The 24,551-nt window shown below is 54.8% G+C and overlaps 1 protein-coding gene across 6 annotated transcripts in view; it reads left to right on the top strand.

The window, feature by feature from the left end:
- The first annotated feature begins 8,064 nt into the window (after positions 1–8,064).
- Positions 8,065–24,551, top strand: part of CSNK1D (casein kinase 1 delta) — a 39,275-nt gene continuing 22,788 nt past the window's right edge. For 3 of the 6 annotated variants that reach the window (XM_045888221.3, XM_045888222.3, XM_045888223.3), the window contains exons 1-2: positions 8,065–8,462; positions 15,871–15,981. In XM_045888221.3, coding sequence (XP_045744177.1) covers positions 8,387–8,462; positions 15,871–15,981 — 187 coding nt within the window. In that variant the 5' untranslated portion in view covers positions 8,065–8,386. Of the gene's footprint in view, positions 8,463–8,910; positions 9,113–15,870; positions 15,982–16,473; positions 16,738–24,551 lie in introns of those variants that run through there. The other 3 variants (XM_045888225.3, XM_064582285.1, XM_045888224.3) reach the window with 3 other exon arrangements.

The following is a 24,551-nucleotide window of genomic DNA, read 5'->3' as shown; positions in this document are numbered from 1 at the left end:
TACCAGGGCTAGAATCCCAGCCCACCCCTGGGCTCCGTCCCAGCCTCGCCTGCGCCTGGGCTGATCCTTGGAGGCTGGTTGGGCTCATGACCTGACTTCCTTTTCCCTGCTGGTGGGCCCAGGCTGCATGCCCCTGCTTGCCGGTGGCGGGGCCCAGGTGAGCCCAGCATTTCCCGGGGTTTTCCTCAGCCAGCGGCTGCGCACTAGCTCTGTGGGACGCACACACCACAAGCAGCCTCTCACCTGGGGAGACCGCTCGGCCTGCCACCGACCCCTCCTGCTGCCTCCCCGCCCCCCCCCCCCCCCCCAGCCAGGCTGAGGTCACGCCTTCAGACCTCTGGGGAAGGTCACAGAAGTTGCTGGAAGCTATAAACCGCAGCCTGCGCCTGCCTGGTGCTCCTGGTCCGGTTGGGAATTGCTGTTCACTTTACAACAGTTGGCTCGTCCCTCCTCACGCCCTCAGACAGGGAACCAGTTGGCGAATTTTGTTAATTAAGCGGGGCTCATCATTGTGCCGGGCCCAGCATCCTCAGTGCACGGGCACGGTCCAAAGGCGAGGGTGGACGTGGGTCCTGACTCGCCGTGGGGATCTGAGCAGGAGGCCACTGTCGGGCCCGGGTCCCATCCACTGCCCTGCTGGCGCCCACCAGCACTGCTACCTGCATGATAACTCATTTTCCAAATAAACAGTAGTTATGTGAACAGCGAGTATTCGCACGGCCATTACTTGGCTCCAGGCCCTCTTCTAAACCATATCAACCGTCTCCACTACCTCCGGCTCGGCCCTAGGATTATCTCCACTTCACAGCTGAGAAAGGAGAGGCTTGGGGGGGGGGGGGGGGGTCGCCTGCCCAAGGTTGCACAGCTGGTGGCAGAGCAAGAATTGCAGCTTGGGCGCCTGCCCTCCAAGCTCGGCCTCCTAGCCACTGCCTTCAGGGTGGTGGCCCCTCCACCCCTGTTCGGTCACCTACCACTTGTGCACCCCAAGGGCACCAGATCAGTATCATTCACTGGGGAGAGGGGAAACAGGGAACTAAGTTGAGCAAAGGTCAGAGACAAAAACATTACAGGTGGAAGGGGCAGTGCGTGCCAAGGCCCTGGGGCAGGAGACATGGATGCTCTTGGGGAACTGCAGGTCATTCCTGCGGGGGCATGAAAGGGGACACGGTGAGGACCATCTAAACCCCAGCAAGGAATCTGAGTTCAGTCCCCAGGGCTAATCTGTGTTATTTTAAGGTAAAATTCATTTAACATAAAATTCACCATTTTAGCCATTTTAAAGTATACAGTTAAGTGGCTCTTTATACATTCATGATGTACAATCATAACCTCTACCCAGTTCTGAAATGTTTTTGTCATCCCAAAGAAGGAGTAGACCCCTCGCCCGTCAGCAGTCTGCCCCCAGCCCCATTCCCAGCTCCCTCCCTGGCCCCCAGTCCACTTTCTGTTGTCCCTGTTCCGGACATTTCACATAAACAGAACCCCACCGTGTGGGGCCCCTTGAGTCTGGGCTTCTTTCACCCAGCGCATGTTTTCAAGGTTCACCTGCCCCGTGACAGGTATCGGTGCTTCATTCCTTTTCATGGCTGAACAGTAAATATTCCATCATACAGGCAGGCCATATTCTGTTTATGCATTCATCTGGTATGGACATTTGGGTTGTTTCTACTTTGGGCTATAATACTATAATTACGCATAAAAGAACATTACTACAGACATGTGCATGCATGTTTCCGCGTGGATGAATGTTCTCAACTCTCTAGGGAACTGCTGGGTAACCCGGTAACTCTACCCTCACCTTCTTGAGGGACCGCCAAACCGTTTCTCCAGTTTTCCAAAGCGGCTGCATCGCTTGACACCACCCCGGCCAGGAGTACGCTGGGGTTTTTTGTTTTTTAAAGATTTTATTTATTTGACAGAGAGAGACACAGCGAGAGAGGGAACAGAAGCAGGGGGAGTAGGAGAGGGAGAAGCAGGCTTCCCACGGAGCAGGGAGCCCGATGTGGGGCTCGATCCCAGGACCCTGGGACCATGACCTGAGCCGAAGGCAGATGCCCAACGACTGAGCCACCCAGGCGCCCTGAGTACGCTGGTTTTAAGCAGGGCAGTGCCTGCATGGGACTTGACCTTCTGAACAGGGTCTGGGCCCATGCTGGAGACACGGGGCTGGAAGGGGTGGGCCGGGGCTCTGGTCAGAGGAGGGAGTTTCAGTTCTTGCTGCCGGCTGTGGGGAGACCTCACATGTCACCGGCACAGTGCCAGATGGTACATCTGATCTGGCAGCAGGGAGCTTCTAAGAAGCTCTACTCCTCACCCCCCCCCCCCAACAAGATGAAGTCTCTAGAAGACATTTATTCCCCTTTTCTCCCCTCCTCCCCACCTATAATGAGACCTCTGGAAAGATTCTACTCCCCTCAGTCCCTGCCCCCAGCTTCCAATTTTTTTAGAAGCCCTCAGTGGTCCTTTCCATATGGAGAATTTTTATTTAGCGCTTCCTTTCCCCAGTTCCAGAGAGATGGTCATTCCTATTTCCCACTACACGCCAGCATGCATGCAAGGATGTGTGTACACACGTATGTGTGCATGTGTGCATGCGTGGGTATACGGGCACACGTGTGCGTGCGTGTGCACAGCGTGAGCCCACGTCTATGTGCGTGCCTGCTTCTCTGGCGGTGCATGCACACACACACTCCCAGTACGCTCTGCACACAGACACGCACAGCGTGCACGCGCACGCGTACAGATACAGGAGGGGCCGGCAGAGGACTCCTTATCCCTTTGCCTCCCTGTCCCGAGATCGGGTTCTGTGTCGCTCTTGTGTACCAAGAGGCCTCTCTGGGCCCTATGGCCAGCTGGCTTCAGGGTGTCCCACACGGTCCTCCCTACCCTGCCGGCAGGTGGTGCCCCCACCGCCTCCTCCTGCAGCTCTTCCTCTCTGAGGTGCAGGGTCTGGTGGTGGAGGAGCCTTGGCAACAGTGCCCCCCCCCCCCCCGGGGGTGATGACAAAGGGATCATCCTGCCCTGGGGCTGGTGGCTGTGCTGGGCTCAGCACCTTCCCATGTCCACGGCGCCCACCCGTGGTTCCAACCACCCGTCTGGGTTGCAGAGTCAAACGCAAGCAAACAAGACCCAGGCAGACAGCACAGCACTGCTGTGTCCCTGGGAAGTTCTTGCCCTCCGGGGTGAGAAAAGCACCCTCCCCTCCCCTTCTCCCCCTTCCTCTCTCCCTTTTCCTTTTCCCCTCTCCTCTCTTCCTCTCCCCCTCCCCCTCTCTTTTGGTCCATGGATTTTTTTTTTTTAAAGTTGTGGTAAAGTATGCCTAACATATAATTTACCATTTCTACCATTAAATGTACAGCCCTCAGCACCGTCCACCTCCAGACTCTTCCCACCACCCCGAACTGAAACTCTGTCCCCATTAATGCTAGCTCCCCTCCCCCAGCCCCATACCTTCTACTCAGCTTTCTGTCCCTGCCTGCTCTAGGAATCACACAGCATTTCTCTCTTTGTGTCTGCTTATTTCACTGAGCGCACTGTCCTCCGGGTTTACCCATGTTGTAGCAGGTGTAGGTTTTATTCCCCTTTCAAGGCTTAGTAATATTCTGCTGTGTGGATAAGCTGCCTTTTGTTTATCTGTTCATCCACCCTTGGACACGGGCTGCTTCCATCTTCTGGTTATCCCATTCTCTCGTGAACCTCTCTTTTTGTTAGTTTTTGTCAAAATCATACAGAATATTTTATGGGGCGCCTGGGTGGCTCACTCAGTTCAGCATCTGCCTTCAGCTTTGGTCATGATCCCAAGGTCCTGGGATGGCTCCCTGCTCAGCGGGAGTCTGCTTCTCCCTCTGCTTCTGCCGCTCCCCCTGCTTGTGCTCTCTCTGTCTCTGTCAAATGAATGGATAAAATCTTAAAAAAAAAAAAAACATACAGGATATTTTAACTTGCAGCCGTCCTGGAAAACCTAGAAATTGCAGCCGGACAGTCTCTGGGCCTCAGTTTCTGCATCAAGCAAAGAAGACTCTAAGGGAATAACACCGCTCGGCATTGCTATGGTTTGTCGACATGCAGTAGGAGCAACAAGAAGACTCTTCACCTCTGGGTGCTCACGTAGGAGCCAGACAAAGATGTGGCGGCCGGGGTGACCTGTCCAGGTGTGAGCCTGGGCCACGAAACCTCTCCTCAGTGACCCTGAGCTGCCCCAAGCTCTGGCCAAGGGGAGCCACAGGTCCTCAGGATCTCTGCAAATGACTCAGTCCCCATTAATCAGCTCCAGGGTATTGTCCTTGGGCCTGCCCAGTGACCTGTGACCTGGGGCGGAAAAGAACTGGCCAATCAGGACCAGCTCGTACTGTCTTTCAGGAAGCTGAAGAGGTGCAGTGGAGTGTCAGAAGAGTTCCTGGGGCAAAAACTCCTGGAAGCCAGAGGAGGAGGGGGCACTGAGCCCATGACAGGAGGCGCAGGGCTGCCAAGAGACACAGCACTGCGGGGAGCCCAGTCCCAGGTCAAGTACCCTTCCAAGCACACATGCACACACACCCTCCTATTTCACAGACTGGAGTGTGCCCATCTTCCCCAGAGTCTGACAAGAGTCCACGGTGTGAGGCAGGATGGGAGAAGGGAGCCGTGCGCTCACAGGGGACAAGAACTCACAAACCTTGGCAGCCTGATGCTAACCTGGCCACACCAGTGAGCGAGAGCACAGAGCTCGGATGGTTCATGGGGTGCGGGGGCCGAGCTGCGGGTACACCGCAGTGAGCTCAGATCGTTCATGGGGTGCGGGGGCCAGGCTTCGGAACACACCAGTGAGCTCGGATCATTCATGGGGTGCGGGGCCGAGCTGCGGGGTACACACCAGTGAGCTCAGATCGTTCATGGGGTGCAAGGCCGGCTGCGGGTACACACCAGTGAGCTCGGATCGTTCATGGGGTGCAAGGCCGGCTGCGGGTACACACCAGTGAGCTCAGATCGTTCATGGGGTGCAGGGCCGGCTGCGGGGTACACACCAGTGAGCTCGGATCGTTCATGGGGTGCGGGGCCGAGCTGCAGGGTACAAGCTTCTTTTCGGGGTGATGAAAAGCTAAACTGGATTGTGTGACGGTTGCCCACCTCCGTGAATGTACTGAAACCCCCTGAACCGTACCCTGTAAGTGCGTGAATTGAACAGCATGTGGAGTCAGCGTCAATCAGGCTGCTCTCACGCGCACACAGACCCGCAGGCCCAGGGAGTCCCCCGCGGACCCGCACGCGCGCGCTCTCAGTTTGCTGCTCTGGCGCTCTGCTTTGGCGGGAGGACCGCGGACAAGCGGGACCCGCTGTCCGCCGAAGCCTCCCGGCCTGCCTGAGAGGTCAGAGGGAGTTTGGGTGAAAGCGAAGGGGACAGCGGATTTGGCAGTGCATTGAAAACGCAGGGCGAGGTGGAGCGGAAATGGTCTGCAGACTCGCGCGACCCTGACAGCCAAGCGCAGCGCCCCGGAGAGAAAGGGGCGGGGCGTGCCGGGGGCGGGGGGGGGGGCGGGTGGCGAGCAGTAGGGGCGGGCCTGCGGGGCGGTGTCGGGCCGGAAAGGCCCCCAGCCTCAGCCTTTTGCGTGAGACTTGCCTTCTACTGCGGTTTGGGGTTAAAATAAAAAAGGCCCCCGACAGGGGTGGAGGAGCCCCCAGCCCCGTTGGGAACACACCTGGGGAGACCTGGGCACGAGCGAGTTTCTCAGGGAGCAGATAGCACGGGCCAGCGCCCTTGCCAGAAGGGGGCAGTGACACTCAGCTGGGGGGAGCCCAGGGAGGCCACCCCAGCTGCAAAGGCCTGGCCTGGGAGTTGGGCATTCGGTGTGCGCTGGGACACGGCTCAGGCTGTCCCCAACGGCGAGAACACGCGTGCACCTGTACCAGCCTTCTCGCTCTCTGTATTATCCCTGGTCCTCTCGCCAACGCTCCAAGGGAGGGTCTGGGGGCATTGACTTTGGCCCTTCTCAAGACTGCACAAGTGAATGGCAGAGCACGTGAGGACAGAGAGGATTCTGGAGACTACACCAGTCAGGTCGGCCCCACTCCGAGTCATCCTGGCCTCTGGAGGCTGCAAGTGGGGAAGCAGCTGTCATGGCACGCCTCGGCAAGCCCCCACCCTGCAAGGTGCTTCACAAATGGGGCTCTAAGGAATACACAGAGGACAGGTGTAGCCTCTGCGGCAGGCCAACTGCAGCATGGTCCTGGGGTAACAGGCCTCCGACCCTGGCACAGGCCCTGGTAAATGGCTCCTGGAAGAAGGTGGTTCTGCTCCTGTGCGGGCCTCTTCCGGGTACTCCCCCATCATGGGGAGTAAAACACAAGCAAGGACTTTGGTCCTGCTGTTGGCTGATTATCCTGGCCAATTCCAAGCATAAATGGGTGACGTAGGCAGAACCCTGGGGCCTGGGGGAGGCCCAAACAGTTGCAGCTTCTTTTTGAGAGAGGACCCTTAGTCCCCAGGATGGACTGCTGGCCAGTGATCAGCCCAGGGCAGCTAAGGGAGTGGCCGGCGGACTGTACTTCCAGGTCACTTTCTTTTTTTAAAAAAATTTTTTTTAAAGATTTTTATTTATTTATTCATGAGAGACAGAGAGAGAGAGAGGCAGAGGGAGAAGCAGGCTCCCAAGGAGCAGAGAGCCCGATGCGGGACTCGATCCCAGGACCCTGGGATCATGACCTGAGCCGAAGGCAGACGCTCAACCATCTGAGCCACCCAGGCGCCCCTCCAGGTCACTTTCTGTTTCCAGTTTGTACTCATGGCTTTCTGGGAGGGGGAACAGGGCCCTTTCATCAGGGAATTCTGCCAACAGGCTATTTTTACTAGTTTGACAGACTCCCCCACCCCCACCCCGTAAGACTGAGAAACCAGGCTGACACATGGCCATGGGGCATTCCCAGCCTCCCCTGTCTCCAGGCACTGCTACACAATGCTCGGGGATTGATGCGGGCAACCCCACGACCCCCAACTACCTGGGGGCAGGGGCTGCACTCCTGAGACTGAGTGCTGGAGAGGGGATACCTGCCAGTGGAGAGCCCTGTCCACTTTGTACACTCACTCCCCACTGCTCTCTTCCTCGGCCACCCCCAGAGACGGTGCTGCTCTCCTGCCCACACCTCCCGCAACCCTGTACAAGAGCAGTAGATATTTGCTAGATGTTCAAAAGTATGTATTAACATTGCATATTCTGGTTCTCCCTTTTTACGTGGGGTGGGCGTAGGCCTCAAGAAGCAATGGCATGAAAGTCATTCCTTCTTGGTTTGGATGCCTCTCTGGAGGACTCCCTTCCCAGTGATCAGAATCAGGGCTCCAGATCTTAGGAGCTGGCCATCATTCTGAACTTGAACATTCTTGTTTTCTTTTGCAAGGAAGAACATTCAGAACCAATACAAATGAGATGAACAGGTTGATTCGGTTTCCGGGAAGATGGGACTGAGGCCGGCGGGCCTCACACTTTGAAGCCCTGGTAGCTTCCCCTTCTCCTTTGGGGTCTGACAGCAGGCTCTAGGTTTGAGCGCGGACGACCAGACGAAGGAAGGACGTGGGCGGGCAGCAGCAGGCCGTGCTGCCGGGGAGGGTAGCTCAGTAGACCACGGGCAGGCAAGAGGCCCAGCACACCTGTGCCCCTGTGTCCCAGCCTGTGTCCCAGCCTGTGTCCTGCGGGTTCCGGGACCTGCAGGGACAGACAGGCTCGGCCCCCTCTTTCCCTCTTGCAAAAATCACTGCTTGGGGGCCTGTCCCAGGTCTGTCGCGGGGAGCCGCCGGCTTCCCAGACACCTGCCAGGACAAACGAAGCCCCTGCGCCAGCACATGCAGCCTGCACGTGGGGACGGGCAGGGCGGGGGTGGTCTCCCGGCTCGGGGCTGCGGTGGCGAGGCGAAGAGAGAAGGGGGGATGGCCCGGGAGTCCCAGGGTCCGGGGAACGCGGGTGCGCGCCGGCCCCGCCCCGCCCCGCCCCGCCCCGCCCCGCCCCGCCCCGCCCCGCCGCCTGAAGCCGCGGCCCCGCCCCTCGGGCAGCGCAGCCCCGCCCCGCCGGGTTGCTAGGGGAAGTGACGTCACAGCGCGATGGCGGCGGCTCCTTCAGGCCGCTGAAGGGGGATTTAGGCCCGGAAGATCCGAGTCCATCCGCGACGGGGAGAGGGCGAGCGGGGTTGGCGGGGGCTGGAGCAGGGGCGGCGGCGCTCGGACTGTCCCATCCGCCCCGTATTGAGGCGCTGGGAGCAGCGAGGCGGCCGGAAAGCGATGGTGAAAGCGGGGCCGTGAGGGGGGCGGAGCCGGCAGCCCGACCCGCCGTAGCGGCAGCAGCGGCGCCGCCTCCCCGAGCTCAGACCCAGGAAGCGGCCGGGAGGGCAGGAGCGAGCCGGACCCGCCGCCGCCGCCGCCGCCATGGAGCTCAGAGTCGGGAACAGGTACCGGCTGGGCCGGAAGATCGGCAGCGGCTCCTTCGGAGACATCTATCTCGGTGAGGCGCCCCTCCCCCCCGAGCCCGGGCCGCCCCCCAGCCCGGCGGCCGCCCGGCCCCCGGCCCCGTGTCGGGGTCCCGGGTCCCGGACACGGCCGGCCCCCGCTCCGGGGACCCAGCGGCAGACCGCCTCCAGCCCTCGTCCGGCCCCCGCCCCGGGGCGCCCCCTCTCCGGCCTGCGGCTGCGGCCGGGACCGCCCCCCGCCCCGCCCCGCCCCGCCCGGTCCGGGCCCGCAGCCCCCCAGGCGGGCGTGGGGCGCCGGGAGCTCTTCGGCCCCTCGGCGGGGTCCGGCCCGCGCCCCCGGCGGCACCTGCCCAGACGTGCGCCCGCGGCCGCCGGGGAGTGGCCCTGCGCCCCGGCCCGCCGGGTGTCCGCGCCCGGGTGTCCCCGCAGGCGGACAAAGGCCGCCGGGCGGCTGTGCGGCCCCCTGCGTCCTGTGCACGTGGGGGGTGGGCACGGGAAAGTCCGGGGCGCCGGTTCGAGCGTTGCGACAGTGCAGCCCGGGCTCGCCAGCTGCCCTGGGTCTGGCCCTCGGGCCGCTAGACCGCGGGACCGAGCGCAGGGCCGCCCGGTGGTCGGGTCCTCCGCCTGGGCGAGCGCCGCCGGAGTACGTGTTGCGCCCCTGGGCAGGAGCCAGAGCGGGGCTTAGGTGAGTCCGGACGAAGTCGGCGTGGCCATGTTGGCGAAATCAGGCAAATCGAGTAGCAAAGGTCTCTGTGCTCACGAGGTCGTCCCCTGGCTGTGAAAATTCTCAAGGTGGATTTGAAAAGAATGGGATTAGAAAGGTCTGGGTTGTTTCAGATTTACAGTGGAAGAATGTGCACGGACACGTGTAACCTGAGCGACTGGCTTGCGTCTTAAAGTTGGGGATTTAAAAACAGCTTCCCTGCATTTCTCAGGGGCTCTGTGTGCAAGTTACTCAATAGGCCCTGGACCTGAGCACCGCAGCCGGGCGGTCGTGTGTGTGCAGGGGGACCGTTGCGCGAGTTTGGGGTAAACACGCTCTGTTGTTGCGCAGAGCCCCTGCTCTGCTGTTTCTCTTGGGCTCTGTACCTGTCAGAGGGTCAGGAGGAGCTTCCGGCGATGCCCACCCCGTCCTGCCCTCTTGTCACCGGGGCCGGTGCAGCCCCTGGGTCGACCGCGTTAAGGGGAGTGCAGGTTTGTGTAGTTCATTACTGCTTTGGGCCCCTTCTTACCCCACCGAGCACGCCTGTCCCGGGCCTTACAGATGCCTGTGACCCTGCCTGCCCTCTGCCTCACTGTCCTGTTGAGTAAAACACACTTTAGAGATGATTCTATCCAGGAGTCAGCTCTCTGCATCCTCGGTTGTGTTCGTGTAGGGAGAATTGCTGGGTGAATGTAAACTGATGACCTTATTTATAGAACAGTACATTTTGGCTTAAGTTTTAACCTAGGATGTAGGAGCTGTACTGAAAAGTCCATCCATTAGCCGCCCTTACACAGGCATCAGAAAAATATTCTGAAACCTTCTGTCCTCTGGTGTTGGCCGCTCTGTGTTTCTGAGGCTGGTGCAGGGAGCCCTGTCTGCTTATTCACTGCTGTGTCCTCTGGGCCTCACCTTGTGGTGGGCGCACACACCAGTAGCACTGGATACGCAGATCAGGCTGACCCATCCCGGAGGGATGTGTGCTCGAAGACGGGTGGGCTGTGCCTCTCACGCCGTGGCTCCCAGCACCCACTCGGCCCCCCCATCCTTTGAGGTGCACCTAAGACACCACTGATCTTTTCCGTCAGCGGCTCTTGGCCGGCACGGTGGTCCATTCAGGCTAAGTGCTGCGCCACTGAGGAGAGGTGATCTTGTTACTTGAGTAAGATGTGCCTGGAAAACTGGGTTTGAGGAAGCTCACCAGCTGCTGTGGTTGAGGGTCAAAGATGGCTGTTCCAAAGACCGTGGAATGGAGTGAGTCATCCTTACCATAGTTTTTTCCTGTGTAGGTAAAGGCGTTTGTTAAGGAATTGGGTCCTCATATCTTGAAATTGTTATGTCCCACATATTCTGGTGTGATTACAATTTAAATCATTTCTACTGCTGTCATTTTGCTATTGATCAGAACACTCTCGACTCCTCTACATAGGTTCACCATGTTGTAATCCTGGCATTTGGGGTCTTGGATTTCCGCCTGGGACTTTCTGTGCTTTCAGAGGTTTGAAACTGTGAGAAGAGGAGGCCGTCTTTCAGCTTGCTGAGTGCCTTGTGGACCAAGAGGGCCCAGTGTTGGCCTGCCTTCCTAGCGGCCTGCTGCACGGACATGGTCAGGGAGCACTGTGCCCTGCCAGTTACTCCAGTCCTTCCCACAGTTGCCCCTTTAAAGAGGGGCAGTACGTTGGGGCTGTTTCTCCAATGCCTGGACTTCAGAAAGTTTATGTACTGGATTTGGGCCACCATGGACCCCAAAGTGTGCAGTCCTGATCCTCCGTCTACCTCCAAGCTTGCCAGGTCCCAAGGGCTCTTGGGAAGGGCAGGCTGAGAAGGCCTCAGAGCTCATGTATCCTGTATAGGACACACTTAGGCAAAATGTTGCCTGTACTTAGCATTGGCAGTGGGCGTAAGGCAGAGCCCTCCCAGCCCCGTGCTTCTCTCAGCTTTGACCCTTTGCTGCTAGAGGTGATGTTTTGTGAGGCACTGGACACCAGAAGCCCTTCCACGTGTGGGCAGTATACCTCTCGTACACCTGCTAACATTTGAAAAACGGGGCGGGCCATGTTCGGAAGGTGGACCACGTGTTCTCAGTGTGAGCAGTGGAGCTGAGGGAAGAAGGGAGTGTGTGGAGTGGCGGTTCAGCAGTCGGCAACAGTCGCTGTTCTGTCAGCCAGTGTTCCACAGTGTCTGCGAACCTCCGGCTCTCTGTTCCCGTCCATGTCTGTCTTCTCGAGGCTGGCAGAAGGGTCCTCGGGCCCCTCCCATCCCCTGCCCCTGCCATTCATGATTGCTGGAATGGAGGTTTTCTTCCTGCCCGTTGGCCTTTGTATCCGACCCTGTCACTCCCTCCGTTTATCAGAGAATGGCCTCCTCTGCCCATGTGTTACCTGGGTGGGCTGTGCAGTCTGACGTCACAACGTTCATAAATACCTCTAGAGAGCTGAAGCTTAGTAACCTCTTCATACCTGAGTTTAACGTTTTCCCTCTCACTGACTTTCTCTTCAGGAGTGCTGTGCAAGGATGTCTGGCACGCAGTAGGGCTTCCAGAGTGGTGGCTGGCTGGCCGGCCGGGAGAGAAGACCAGTTGCCTGCACTGGCTGAAGCTTTCCTAGTCACCGGCCTGTGTTCTTTAGGGTGGTGGCTTAAGTTCTGAGTGTGTCTGATGAGAGGTTGTGATCCTGCATCAGTTGCCTTGTCACCAGTTGCCCTGTGAGAGTGACCTTTGCCTGGCTACCCAGAGGCCTCTCCCTGTTTCTCTGATAAGACCGTCTTCAGTGGGAGTTGGGCGTTAGGACAGCTGTCCTAGGACAGTCAGGCGTGGGGTTAGGTTCACTTAATTCACCATCTGACTTGGCTCAACTTGAGAGACATAATCTTGTTTTCCTAGGCCCACCACCAACCTGTGTCTAAGCAGAGAGTAACACCTTTGCCTAGAGAGAGGAACTCTTTTGCGACCGGGTGGGGTTGCTTAGCTACAGGAGGAGTTGAGGTTGTTGGGGAGATAAAACTGCTTAGTGTAAAAAGACACTGTGGATTGATTTGTAAATCTGAAACCTAGTGCTCAGTGGGGTCTTTTAAATTCTTGTTCCCTATCTAGAAGTACTTGTAAAAGTTAGTTGTGCTGGGCGCCTGGGTGGCTCAGTTGGTTAAGCGACTGCCTTCGGCTCAGGTCATGATCCTGGAGTCCCTGGATCGAGTCCCGCATCGGGCTCCCTGCTCCGCGGGGAGCCTGCTTCTCCCTCTCCCACTCCCCCTGCTTGTGTTCCCTCTCTCGCTGTGTCTCTCTCTGTCAAATAAATAAACAAAATCTTTAAAAAAAAAAAAAAAGTTGTGCTGAAGGACTGGGTTTCGTAATTTCCAATCCTTCACAGACCATTACTTTTGTAAAGTAAGATTAAAATGTTGCAGCAGCATCACTTTGCTGTCAGAGCTCCTCGGGGCTCTCTCACTGCCCTGTATTGGTGCCCCCGTGGCCGGCTGGTGTTTTGAGCACTAGACTTGCAGCAGCCCTCCCAGTGAAGCGTGAGGTGTGATGCCAGCCATAGGAGATGGGGCAGGGCTGCAGGGCTGCACACTGGTGGACCTTGGTTTTGCCTGTGGTGTTTGCTTCTCAGAATGCACAGGAATTGAAGCTGGGCTGCTTGGTACATCTACCCAGTGGGCAAAGACCTTGCAAGGAAACGGCCCAGAGTGTATGCTGTTCTCACATTTATTTGCAGAGCCCAAGCCCAGTCTCTCTTTGGGTCATGTGACTCTGGGCAACTTTCACAGTTGTGATCCTAGGGGAAGGCTGGCTCTGATGTTGGTGTGATCCTGGGGGAGACTGGCCCTGTTTTCAGATGTGATTCTGGGGGAGACTGGCCCTATTTGCTGGTATAATCCTTGGGGGAGGCTGGCCCTACTTAACTGTGTGATCCTGGGGGAGGCTGTCTCTGTTTTCAGGCGTGATCGTGGAGGGGGGGCTGGCTCTGTTGCTGGTGTGATCCTTGGGGAGGCTGGCTCTTACTGGTGTGATCCTGGGGGGAGGCTGTCTCTGTTTTCAGGTGTGATCTAGGGGGAGGCTGGCCTTGTCTTCAGGTGTGATCCTGGAGGAGGCTGGCCCTGTTTTCAAGTGTGATCCTGGGGGGAGGCTGGCACCATGATAGGAGAATGGAATTCAAATTGTGTTCCAGAGTTGCCTATGGTCATTGCCTCCAAGACTGTCAGGTCAGTATTGCTGGGTTGATTGATGTTTGCACTATCAGCCACAATAGAGTGGAGCTAGAACGTTCTCTGCCTTCTTGAAGGAGCTGGTCTGGTAGGTAGTCTGTGTGGGTCCGGGCTGTCTTGTCATTGAAAACCTGCTTCATGGTAAGGGTGACAGTGCTGACGTAGTTGGTGGAGCACGAGTGCTCTCGCTAAAGGCCCCCCTGCTCATGCTTTGGGGGACAGAGTTGCTGATGTAACCAGTAAGCTGAGTCATCCGTTTCTCTGTGTCTCCTGGGCTGGCGGGTTCAGCTCAGAGTCCAGGTCCTCACAGGAACTCCCAGTGCATTTCTCATTTGCACAGTACATTTACGATGAAGTCATTTCTCTTGTGATTGGATAGATCATCGCAAATGCGGGTAGGAAGAACAAAATGTATTACCTGTCTTCTTTCTGAGTGCCTAAAAGAGTCTCTGTGGAATGGTAAATGAAGTTCTTAAATCTGGAATGGTCACTTGCAGTGATCAGATGGTGGTTATCCCCATGGTTTTGGGTTCAGGCTCACAGGAAGCACTGCACTTCTTGCAGCCCTCTGAGCAGTCTGGAGGAGACTTTGGGGGTTCTTGGGCGTTTAGTGGACACACAAACAGCAGCAGGCAGCGTTCCTGCAGGCTGATCATGGTTTTAGTGCTTGCTGATCTTATTCTGCCTTTGCCTGGGAATCTCAGAGTGCTTTGTAACTGTGAACCCACTCCTCTGTGCAAGTCTCTTGTGAAGCAGATTGCACTTCTCCCCACTAAACCTGTGGAGAGAAAAACCAGTCAGTTGAGGTTGCTTTGTCCAACACTACAATCTCCTGGGGAAGGAAGTGTCTGGGGTCTGTTGAGCTGCTGGAACCAGTACAGATAAACATACTGCTGGGAAGGATTAAAGTGGTTTATACATCGGACCCCCTTATCTACAGGGGAACATTCCATGATCCCCAGGGGGTGCCTAAAACCACGGACAGTACCAGATACATACAAGGTATGTATACCTTGTTTTTCCTAGACATACTTACCCATGATAACATTTATAAATTAGGTGCAGTAAGAGGTTCACAATAGCTAATAATGAAATAGAGCAACTATAGCAATATGTTGTAAATAAAGTTCTGTGACTGGGGTCTCTCAAAATCATCGCAATGAGCTGTACCCCCCTTTGTTGCAACGCTGTGAGATGAAGTGCCTACGTGACGGGAGGAGGGAGGGGAGTGATGTGGGCCTGTGGCATCGGGTGAGGCTACTGCTGACCTGACTGTGGGGCAGGTGCAGGACTGTCTGTTCACAGACCGAGGTCGTCCGCAGATAAGGGGGGACACCGTACTCAGAAGCCACCTATGGGAGGACTAGGTATGTGCTATTTAAGACTCTGCCCTGTTCTCTCCAGCTAAAGCTTTTTTTTTTTTTTTTTTAAGATTTTATTTATTTATTTGACAGAGAGAGAAGCAAGAGAGAGGGAACACAAGCAGGGGGAGTGGGAGAGGGAGAAGCAGGCTCCTGGCCGAGCAGGGAGCCCGATGCGGGGCTCGATCCCAGGACCCTGGGATCATGACCTGAGCCGAAGGCAGACGCTTAACGACTGAGCCACCCAGGTGCCCCCAGCTAAAGCTTCTTGAAGAAGGGTTCACAGGCACAGCTTTGGGGCAGATGAGAGCTCAGGAGCATTTGTCTGTGAAGCCTGGGTCAGGGTGTTGTCACATTGGCATTTCCTTAATTGGAGTAAAGCAGAGATAGAACATTTTTAGATAAAAACTCTGATTTTGCCTTCAAACTTATGGGCTGGTTATCGGGAGGTATTAGCAGATGTTTTGCCAGTTTTAGCGTAAAACTAACAAAAGGTATGTGACAGGTGCATGTTGTTGGGTCTCGTTTGGGCTCTGAAAAGGGGTCTGCCCTCTGGTCCAGCATCAGTAAGAAATACACAGCAAGGTCCTGTTCCCCAGGAAGGGAGAGGTTTGCAGGAGTCTCCTTATGGGAACCAATTCTACTTGAGAAGTGCCCTGACTGTTCCAGGATGCGTGCGGCTCAACACTGGGGGTGGGTGGACTGAAGCCATGTGGGTGTTTGGTAAAAAGAAAGGCCCAAACCCACCCACACAGGCCTGTCCAGGCAGCATGGAGAAACGGGGAGCATACACAGTCACCCTGGAACTCCCCCACTGCTTGGCCCTGGGTGGGTGGACGCAGGGGCTGACCAACAGGTGGACAGCAAGGTTCAGGGCAGAAAAGAAGGGAGTCCTTGCAGAGAGAAGCACACCACCCTGTCTCTGGATCCCCTATTGACGTGATCAGAGTGGGGACATATGGAAGTGGGTGAGGGAATACTAAATAAGATTTTTCTATACATATCAAAGACTTCCTGCTTAAAAAGTGAAAGTAATGATGATTTTCCACAGGGGTTTGTTAACCACCGACACCATTTCATGGTGGAAAACAGAGCAGAGGGTCTGTAGTGTGGTAGCATTGCGTTAGGTGGTAGACACCAGATTATTAATGTTTGTGATTTTCTTTCTTTGCCAAGGTACGGACATTGCTGCAGGAGAAGAAGTTGCCATCAAGCTTGAATGTGTCAAAACCAAACACCCTCAGCTCCACATTGAGAGCAAAATCTACAAAATGATGCAGGGAGGAGGTATGCCCTTTACCTGTTCAAAAGAAAACCAGGGTTGTATTTGATGAGGGAGAATGTGTCGTGAATCAGAGCCTCTGGTTTATTTGGGAAAGGGAGGACATTGTACGCTTGTCTCAGTCACGTGGCTTCCTTCAGATACCGAGAGGCCTACTGAGGGCCTCATTCAACATAAAACATGATTTTCTGCTTTTCCTTAGCCTCATGTTAGCTAGTATTGTCTTTGAACTCAGGGTTCGTGTGAATTTTGATTTTTCAGGCATGCTCCTGATTGTTGGGTGTGCCACCTCAGTCACATGCTTTGCTCACAGCTTTGGGGGAGCCCCCTCAAAGGCTCCTGAGTGAAATAGAGTTTGAATTCAGTGACCTCTGTGGCCCCTCCCAACTCACTTACTGTCCCAATTCTGCTAAACCTCTCAGACCTAAGGGTGTCTGATGTTTGAGAGTACCCATCCCGATCTCAGAGTCTAACTTTTAGAATTCTCTGGACTTCAGAAGTTTGGCTAATGGAGCAGGTGGGGATTTTGTTGGAGGTCTCAGAGTCCCGAAGACCTTGCAGCATTAGGAAGGACATGTCCATGCTTCACCCCAAAGAGCTCCCCTCGGGATCAAGGCTTTGTGTCGGAAGAATGGTTGCACTGCATCCTGCTTGGAGACCCTTCATGGCAGAAGCCTCTGTGGTACTTTCGTAGTTCGGGGTGCTCTCTGCACTTTGCCAAATGAAAACTTGTCTTCAGAGTCTGAATTTGCTTTTTTCAGGTGAGAAGGGAGGATTGGTGATTCCACTCTCGCATCTTTCCTCCACAAAAATGGCTTAATCTGTGCTGCTACTAAGCAACCAACATTTCTTGCTTTACACAGCAACAGGTGTTTCTTTGGCAACAGATACATATCAGAGCAACGCCGACAGTCCTGCCGGATCCATCACAGAGGGCGTCCAGAGCATCCTGTCCCAGCTTTCTCGGGACCCGGCACCCAGGCACAGAAACGCCTGTGGGCCCCAGGGAGTGGTCAGCAGAGGGCAGGCTTCTCAGGCATCAGGGACAGTCTATACAGCTTGTCAGGGGGTGCTGAGAAGGTGATGACTTGGGGTGTGGCCTTCATGGTTGGGCAGGGCCTGATGGCTGGGGGTTGAAGAAAGCTTCCAGCTTAAAAGCCTTGAGTGTTAACAAGCAGCATCTCTGTGAGAGTTTGTAAGCTGGAGGGCCAGAGGGCAGAAGGAAAGGAAACGGTCAGCTGACGCCCCACATAGGAATTGGATAAGTGGCTGAGACTGAACAAAGAAGAGTTTATTCCCATCAGGACGGTGCTTCTCCATCCCTGGACCACAACTGTCTGCCGTGGGGCTGAGGGCCCAGGCTGTAGCATTGCATCTCACTTTGGAATCCTTGCTTTAAGATTTGTGCCCCTTCTCTAGGGTCCTAGAAACCTAGGATCTTCTCCCGTCTGGCCATCCCCCACATGTGGATTGAGTTTTACTTCGGTTTCAAATGTGTGCTTGGTGGATATTATCAGCGTGCTTTAAAGAAGAAGTAAAGATCTCAATTTTGAAAACAGATAATGTCCAGAAACGCAGAGTCCATGATTCTGGTAGTGTGTGAGTTCCTAGCCATCACAAAGCAGACAGGGTGCAGGGGTCCACGCGCTATTGGTCAGCCTTCTGCATCACATCTCGTGCCAATACACACAGACCACTTGGTCTTGGTGAAGGGACAGCAGGTACCTCTGATTGTGGCTCTTCGATGCTTTTAAGGGTGTGTTCTGGGCTTGCAAGTGGTTGAGACTGACGGCACCCTAGGAGGAAGCTGGAAGCTGAGAGGCGGCCGTGCCCCCTCGAGCTTGCTGTGACTGGGGGGGGGTCAGCCTCACTCACGGACACGGGTACGTGTGCCGCCATTACAGCCCCGTGCGGTGGGGGCAGCCTCGCAGACCGATGCAGGGCTTTCCAGGACAGAGATTTGACCCCGAGCATCGTGGTGCCCAGGCCGCTGCTGCAGAGCAGCTCTGCTCCTGGGGAGGCGTGCCCCAGATGCCCCAGATGCTTCCACCTGCCGCAGATCTGCTAGCAGTGATGGGACACTCGGAATAGCAGAGTAGATGGTGCTTGGTTTCGTGGGTCAGGGACTTGGGCAGACATCAGGTTCTTTTCAGAATGCAGTGGACTGCAGGCCCTACCTAGACGTTAACTGCTCTTTCCCATCCTGATGTCCCCAGAGTGGCTTTGGACCAACCGTTTTTTGGTGGTCCCTCAGTAGAGAACGAGTGTTTAGTCCACAGCTGCTTCAGGTCAAGGCTCAGGGCGGGTGTGGCATGTGGGAGGGGCGAGTGGGCTGTTTGTATAAAATCTGGGCTGGCATCCGCCAGCGCAGTAGGGGTAGGTGGTGTCCCCAAGTTCACTTCTCTCGTCCTAAGTCCTGGTCAGTTCCCATGCTTTATTTTGGACAGTCACTGTCTTTTTGTTAAGAAGTGTTTCACAGTAGCCAAGAACATTTGTAATATACGGGGATCAATACTAAATTGAACACCTGTTGCGCCCACCTGCTTGAGAGGTGGCAGGACACCCCTCCCCAGTGCCCACATGCCAGTCCCAGTGCACTCTGGGGGAGAAGCCACAGTCCAGAGTTTGCCCCCGACATCCCTGCCTAGTTTGTTTCTAAGTTTTTTTTCTCTGTCACCCCGTAAGGAATTTGTTTTTAAAAATCCAGTGACCTTGGGCGCCTGGGCGGCTCAGATGGTTAAGCGTCTGCCTTCGGCTCAGGTCATGATCCCAGGGTCCTGGGATCGAGTCCCACATCGGGCTCCCTGCTCCTTGGGGGCCTGCTTCTCCCTCTGCCTCTCTCTCTCTCTCTGTCTCTCATGAATAAATAAATAAAATCTTTAAAAAAAAAAAAAAAAAAAAAATCCAGTGACCTTGTCTAGAAACGTTTGGCAGTTTGTTTATAGTTGTTTTAGGTTTAAATTGCCGAAAACTGAAAATTTTTATTTGCATTAATGTTGGATATTGGAACTTGTCATAAGTAAAAACGAAAAGCCTTTGCCTGTGCCTGTCCCCTAGTATTTCACCCCCGAGCATAGATTTGGGTATCTTTGGACTCCATCAGGTGTTGAGAACTACACATACTGAAGCCAGGCGACCCATTTCGCATCCGAATGGCACACGGGTGGGGGCAGCATGCTGGCCACCCCGCTGCTCTCGCCCCACAGGCCCTGCTTGCTCCTGCACGGGCCCGGCAGTGACGTGCATTTTCAGATTTCTGATCTTGGGATCGGTCTGGACGGCGGCGGGAACATGCTTGTGAATAGCTTTATAGCTCATTGCTTCCCAGGGCCTCACCACTCGATTTTCCGACAGTCTGCTCAGGACAAAGCAGGCTACACGGAAAGCTGAGCATCTTCTGGCCAGAGAACTTGAAGAGCAAGGGCGCTCTGCCTTTACCACATGTTATCTGCTCCCTGATGCTGGGGTGACAAGACATGCTGGTATCGACCACTAGAGAAAAAGGTGCCGCCATTGGGACACCCCATCAGTGTAAACGGACCTTGTGAGTCCTTGATGCACCTCTGCCTGACATACGCCACATTGGAACCTGTGCAGTACGGTCCGGCTTTCCTTGGGACCCCGGGGGCCGCTGTGCTGACTCGGCTGCGTAGGAACCTTCCATCTCTGTAAGAACTACTTGCCTCCTGCCTCTGGCATCTTGCCCTCGGGGACGGTGCCTCGATGGCACCCAGACAGATTTTCTGCTGGGCAGACTGAGGGTGGAGTTGTGTTTTATGGAGCAGGCAAGCACTTGGCCTGCAGGGTGACATTGGGTGCTGCACGTGCCTGCAGGGCCGTGTCCGTCCCACCTGCGTGGCATCTGGGCTTCTGTTAGAGCCACATCTCTTCGGTCTTGTCATCACCATTCCTCCCTGGTGTGGCACGGGGTGTCTTCGCTGGCACAGAAGACAAGGGGGCGCATTAAAAAACGAGGGCGTCTCTTTCTTCACTGTACTTTCCGAGGCGAAGGGGAAGGGTCAGTGTGTATTACACAGTGGTAACAGATCCAGCCATCACAGCCGTATTCTCCAGGGACGGGGTCACTGAACCCAGGGGCTCAGCCTCCTGCAGTTCAGGAGCAGGGGGAGGGAGCTTGGGAGAGGGCAGACAAGCACATGCTTCCCTCCTCTCCCTCCTTCCCCAGAAATTCAAGATTCCACACAAAGCTTTAGTTTCCTGCATTAAGCATGGAGTTATATTCACCACATCCTTTTTTTTTCTTTTTTTGTAAGATGTTTTATTTATTTATTTGACAGAGAGATAGCGAGAACAGGAACACAAGTAGGGGGGAGTGGGAGACAGAGAAGCAGGCTTCCCGAGGAGCAGGGAGCCTGATGTGGGGCTCGATCCCAGGACCCTGGGATCATGACCTGAGCCGAAGGCAGACGCCTAACGACTGAGCCACCCAGGCGCCCCACATTCACCCACATCCTACGAAACAGTCTTGTGGCCCCTTTGACGTGCATGTCCTGTACCTTCAGGGATGCTCCTGAGTGGTTGGAGGTCCAGTCATCTTCCCTTCTTGGTCTCCCAGCCCTGCCCCCCGCCCCCCACCTGCTTGCACATCTTCCCTAGGATTAGAGACTGAAGCAGGTTTGATCCATCTAAATACAGCAGTGTGGCCAGAATCGTGCCAAAGAACAGTCTTGACTCGGGAGGTTGGGAACAAGGGATGGAGTGTTCCTGGCTTCTTCAGAATTTTGCACAAATCATTTAAGAATTATGGAGACACCCCAGAAATTAAATATAAGGGTGTGTGAGCTTTTTTGGGGAAGTGGGGGGATAGAAGAAGGAATAGGGTAGGAGTCAAGTTTTTAGGACAGATCTGGCCCAAAATAGGAAATGGAGAAGAGGGCACCAAGAAAGGATGGCTAAGATACCCCCCCCAACAAACATACTTCAAGAAGGGGTCCTTTAAGACTGTGCTTCAGATCCTCTTCCTGGTGCAGAGCCTTTTGTCAGATCCTCTGGCTGTTTTTCTCTCAGTAGGAAAAAAAAGGTAAACAATAAAACCGCAGAAGAACACGGAGAAAGACCAGCTCGTTGTATCTATACAAGCCAGGCTGCCTGTCGATCACCGGCCAGCAGCTTGGGAGTCCTATAGGCCCAGCAGACACAGCGATCCAAGGGGGCAGCTAGAAACCAGGATGAGGCGCGGCTGGTCCAGTGCACTCCTTTGCACTCACCACCGTGGCGCTAAGCGCCGCTTCGGCAGGGCAGGGTGCTGGCCCCGGACACCGTGGTCCCTGGAAGCCAAGGCAAGAGAACCCAGCGTGTTCAAGGTTAAGGATTTGGGGCTTTGCTTCATATGGCACCCCAGGGCAGCTCAGGCTCTCTCACAACTTGTCGTGACCAACCTGAATTTTTTCAGACGCGTGCATGAACCCCGTGGTGCTGGTAGTGCTGGCCTGAGCCAGCGAAGGATCTGGTAGGTGCAGGGAGCCCGTGTCCCGAGATGGGAGCTACACTGGTCTAGACCAGCCTCCCCCAGCCGTGGCTTCCGCTCAGCGCCTTTCCCTGACCCCTGTGTAGACGAATTCCGAGTCTTCTAGGAGGGAGAGATCAAGTCACGCGCAGCGTAAAAGTGAGGTGGTTCCTGTGCGCTCCAAGTAGTGGTTCTGCACGCGGGGGAGACAGCAGAGCGTGTGCCTGCTGCGCCATCCTGCGGCTGCCGCCGACCCCTCCCTGCAACGGCCCCTCGCCCCGGGAGCCCAGTGCACGAGGAGGGCATCACCCAGAAATACACGGGAACATAAAACCCAGAATGCTTACGGCAAGAGCGAAGTTAGAATGCACAAGGTCTGTCATTTGTACACGGCCAGGGCAGTTGGAGTCCTGAGAACATGGGGCCCAGGGCGCAGTTCTTTGGGACAGTGAGAAGTGACACGGGCGTCCCGGAGTGATGGCTGTGAGCTTATAGCCGCGGGTGTCCCGCGGTGGCCGAAGCCACCCTTCTGCCCCTCACCTCCACCCAGCCCGAGGACGCCTGCCTGGCCCCTGAAAGAGTCCTCCTCACGATGCACCGCGCGGTGTGCCCTGGGTGGATGCAGCAGTTTTCCATCCCTCCACCTGTTCACGGGCATTCCAAACAAAGATGCTGTAAATGTTTGTGTAGGTATGGACGTTTATTTCCTTTCCTCGTGGGTGAGTGTCTGGGAGTGAGCTCAACGGCTGAGTCAGAAGTAGATGAATGCTTTTCCTTTGTAGTAAATGGCCAACTGCTTTCCCGGTGGCTGTCCAGTTACATCCCGCCAGCAGTTAACAGCTTTGATGGTTGGTGTCTTTCAAACGGTTTATCCGTGTCATCTGAATGATTGAATTTACTGGCATAAATCTGTTTATAATATTTCTCCATTAGCCTTTTAATAGATGTAGAATCTGCTCATTGTTGATACTGTTAATTTGTGCCTTCTCTATTTTTTCCTAATCAGTCTGATTAGAGTTTTATCAAAAGTCTTCTTAACATGTTTTGGTTTCACTAATTTCTCTGTTTCTTTGTGTCCCATTTCATTGATGACTGCTGTCATCATTTTTATTTCATCTGTTCGGGTTTAATTTCCTATATTCTGAGATCATTGATCTGTCTTTTCTTTTTTAAAGATTTATTTATTTATTTGAGAGAGCGAGAAAGTACATGAGAGGGGGGAGGGTCAGAGGGAGAAGCAGGCTCCTCACTGAGCAGGAAGCCTATGCGGGACTCGATCCCGGGACTCCAGGATCATGACCTGAGCCGAAGGCAGTCGCTCAACCAGCTGAGCCACCCAGGCGCCCGATCTGTCTTTTCTAATACAAGCGTTTCGTTGCTATAAATTTCCCCCAGGTGCTCCTAGAGCACGTCTCATAAACCCTGATGTGTTGTGTTTTCATTTTCATTTAGTTCAAAAAGCTTTCTCATTCCCTTTCTGATTTCTCCCTGATCTGTGGGTTATTTTGAAGTGTGTTATGTAGCTTTCAAGTGTTTGGGGGTTTTCCCGAGAGCCCTCTGTTATTTCTGACCAAATTCCGTTGTCATCTGAAAGCATACTTTGTACAACTTGAATCATTTTACCTCTCGGCCTGTTTTATGTCCGTTGTTGGGTCTGTCTTGCTAACTGCCCCGTGTGTGCTTGAGGAGAGGATGCTCCGCTGCCTGAGGGGGTGTTGAGGATGCTGTCAAACTGTGTTTGTCGATCTCTTTGCGGTTTTGCTTCATGTATTTTGAAGCTGTACTGTTAGCTGTGTGACCGTGTGGAGTTGTTACATTCTCCTGACGAGTTGGTGCCTTTATCCTTACGAAGTAACAGGTACGTCCCTGGAAACGCTCTCCACAGCCTACTGCATCCCACACAGACCCAGCTCTCGTGCACCCTTCTGTCTAAAGTTGGTGTCCTACGCCGTCCTTCTTACAACCTGTTTGTGTGTGAAGGGCATTTGTTTCTATCTGCTGAGAAAGTGTGCCTTATTTGGGGTGTTGAGAGGATTTACACTTGATGTGTTTCCTGACAGGCCAGGTTTTGGTTGACCATCTTGCTGCTGGTTTTTGTCTCCCCTTCTCCCTTGCCTTCTTTTTGATTAATCAAGCATTTTATTTACTTTTTTTTTTTTAAGATTTTATTTATTTGTCAGAGAGAGGGAGAGCGCACAAGCAGGGGGAGCAGCAGAGGGAGAAGCAGGCTCCCCGCGGAGCAGGGAGCCCGATGCGGGGCTTGATCCCAGGACCCCGGGACTATGACCTGGGCCGAAGGCAGACGCTTCACCGATGGAGCCACCCAGGAGCCCCTTTATTTACATTTCTTAGTGGTTTTTCTTATGATTTGCTCCTCTGCTGGCTCACTAACACTCTCCTTTGTTACTTTAGTGGCTGGGTTAGGGTTTATCAAGTACGTCTTCAACAACTCGTGTTGTATCCTTGCCACCCTCTGCACTTGGTGTAGCATAGACGGGCCTGTGACGGCGCGCTTGGTTTGCCTGCTGCCTGCCGTTGTGGTACCTCCCTGCGGCACGGACGTTTGCATATTACAAACCCGCATTGCATTATTTTGTTTAAACAGTCCTATCTCGGGCGCTTGGGTGGCTCAGTTGGTTGGGCGACTGCCTTCGGCTCAGGTCATGATCCTGGAGTCCCGGGATTGAGTCCCGCGTCGGGCTCCCTGCTCGACAGGGAGTCTGCTTCTCCCTCTGACCCTCCCCCCTCTCATGCTCTCTCTCATTCTCTCTCACCCTCTCAAGTAAATAAATAAAATTTAAAAAAAAAAAAAAAACAACCAGTCCTCTTAAGGGGATTGAAATAATTTTTAAAAATCTTACGTGTAAACTTACGTTGTTATTTCTAGTGCTTTCTATCCCTTTGTGTGGGCCCATGTCCCGTCACTTGCCTTTTGCCCGAAGGGTGGCCTTTCCCATACATAGCAGTGCGGATCTGCGGCTGATGGATTTTTCCAGCTTTTTTATATCTGAAAATCTCCTCATTTGTCTTGGCTTTCGGAGGTTGGTGTCCTCCGTACTTGAAAGATGCCGCCCTACTGTGCTCTTACGTGCCTGTTTCTGACAAGGC

This window comes from Mirounga angustirostris, unplaced genomic scaffold (assembly GCF_029215605.1).
Source record: "Mirounga angustirostris isolate CCGP_5_RB_7025 unplaced genomic scaffold, mMirAng1.0.hap1 SCAF_17, whole genome shotgun sequence".
Classification (NCBI taxonomy): Eukaryota; Metazoa; Chordata; class Mammalia; order Carnivora; family Phocidae; genus Mirounga; species Mirounga angustirostris.
This window is presented reverse-complemented; position numbering and strand designations above follow the sequence as displayed.